The sequence below is a fragment of the Nannochloropsis gaditana genome, assembly GCF_000240725.1.
Source record: "Nannochloropsis gaditana CCMP526 unplaced genomic scaffold scaffold130, whole genome shotgun sequence".
Taxonomy (NCBI): domain Eukaryota; class Eustigmatophyceae; order Eustigmatales; family Monodopsidaceae; genus Microchloropsis; species Microchloropsis gaditana.
Window position 1 is genome coordinate 25147 of NW_005803823.1, and position 1935 is coordinate 27081.

General features: G+C 64.3%; 1 protein-coding gene across 1 annotated transcript; it reads left to right on the forward strand.

The window, feature by feature from the left end:
* Nucleotides 1-6: 6 nt before the first annotated feature.
* On the forward strand, nucleotides 7-1656 carry NGA_0602700 (paired amphipathic helix repeat-containing protein; the record flags this gene model as incomplete). Its single annotated transcript, XM_005855697.1, has 2 exons — nucleotides 7-318; nucleotides 1453-1656. The coding sequence occupies 2 exons, from the start codon at nucleotides 7-9 to the stop codon at nucleotides 1654-1656; spliced, it is 516 nt and encodes a 171-aa protein (XP_005855759.1).
* Nucleotides 1657-1935: the final 279 nt, after the last annotated feature.

Here is a 1935-nt window from a genome sequence, read left to right on the forward strand (position 1 = left end):
ATGGGGATGGCCGACGCCTTCAAATTCCTCCAGCGGGTGCGTGAGAAGATAGGGGCGGAGAATGAGGAGAAGTACAACGAGTTCTTGGACGTGCTCCGGGGCTACGAGGAGAAGGAGATCGTCCCGGCGGAGGCGACGCGGCGGGTAGAGGCGTTACTGGGCGGGGACACGGAGCTGTGGGAGGAATTCAAGGGATTTCTCCCGGACGTGGGGAGGCGCGAGGAGGAGGACGAGGACGAGGACGAGGAGGATGACGAGGGGCAAGAGGAGGAGGAGGAGGAGGAGGGGAGGGAGGAGGTGGAGTCGTTGCTGGTGAAGGTGCGTGCTTTCTTCGCAAAACGTCCCACGGAAGGGACGCGGCTGGTGGAAGCGTTGGAGGGGGCGATGAATGTGGAAGGGGGCCAGGGAGGTTCAGGGTCGGACCGGAAGAAGAAATGGGAGGAGACGAAAGAGAGGGTCATGCAAGTGGCCAGGGAGGTGCTGAAGGAGGAGGGGGAGGAAAGTGGGATGCGAAAGGAGTTGGAGGAATGGATGGCGGGGAAGGAGGGGGAGAAAACGAAGGAGGTCGGGTCGGGGGACCAAGCGGGTGGTGTGGTGGAGGGAGCGGTTCGAGGCGGAGGAGGGGAAAGAGCAGAGGCCAGGGGGAAGGAAGGGGGAATGGACGTTGAAAAAGGAGGGCAGGCGGGAGGGGAAGGTGGGAGGGGGACAGGAGGGGGAAGAAGAGACGGGAAGGAGGAAGAGGAGGTTGGGAGGGGCGAGGGAGGAGCAGGGAAAGGGACAGAGAAAGAAAATTCCCCGAGGGGGAAGAAGCGGAAAGCAGGAGAGGGCGACGAGGGGGAGGAGGAGGTAGAGGAGGAAGAGGAAGGGGAGGAAGAGGAGCTTGTGATCATGGACGAGGACATGACGGACGACGAGGAAGGGAAAGAGGAGGGGGGAGAGAAGAACGCCGGGAAGGGAGCGGAGAAGGAGGAGGAGGGAAAAGAGGGAGAGCTAGGGGGAGGGAAGGGCGCGGAGGAGGATGGGGGAGAAGGCGACCCGGGAATAGGGCCCAAAGAAAGTCGCAAGAAAGAGGCTTCGGGAGGCGAGGCATCAGGGGACAAGGTCGATCCGAAGGGGAAAGGGAAAAGGGAGGAAGAAGGAGGGCGGGAAGGAGGGCGGGACGGAGGGCGGGAAGGAGGGGCAGAGGAAACGGGGGAGGAGGAGACTTCCGGGGCGGTGGGGACAGGGGAAGTACCCGCTCTGGGAAAGGAGGGAGGGAGGGAAGAAGGAGGTGAAGAGGGCGGCGGGCCCGGTGGGGGCCATGAAGGAAATAGTCCCGGAGCAGTGAAGCCTAGCCCGCCCACGTCCACTCCACGCTCTTCTCCTCCCTCGGTCAGTCCCTCCTCGGGCCCTCGGAAACGGAGTTTGGCGGAGGTGATGGGGAAGGAAGGGGCGGTGGAGGTGATGGGAAAGGAAGAGGCGGGGCCAGTGGACGGGGAGGGCCGAAGCAGCAACCACACGGGCCTCGGACAGGACAAGGCCTCGAGCCCCGTGCAAGGCAACCTCCTGAAGGGAGGAGGGAGCGACGAGGGCGGGAAGGAGGGCGGGCAGGAGGGCGGGCAGGAGGGCGGGAAGGAATGCCTGTCTAGGGCGGACGCAAGTCCATCGGGCTTGTAGGAGGGAGAGATGCTAAGGCGCCGGGTGGAAGGCTCGCTCGGTGGGATGGAGGCGCGGGAAGGGGAGGGATGGAATTCTGCGGGCGAGATCCGGACCTTAAAGGGGGGAACCAGGGCGTGGGTGGGCCAGAGAGCCGCGTGGGGATGGGTGGACTTTCCCAAGGTTGCTGGTGGGGAGAAAGCGACCCGGAGGCTCGCCGTGCGCGCGTGGCGTTGATGCATGGGGCATGGGGAAGAAAGCAAGAGGGAAAAGACACGATCGACAGCCGAACGCTTCCCC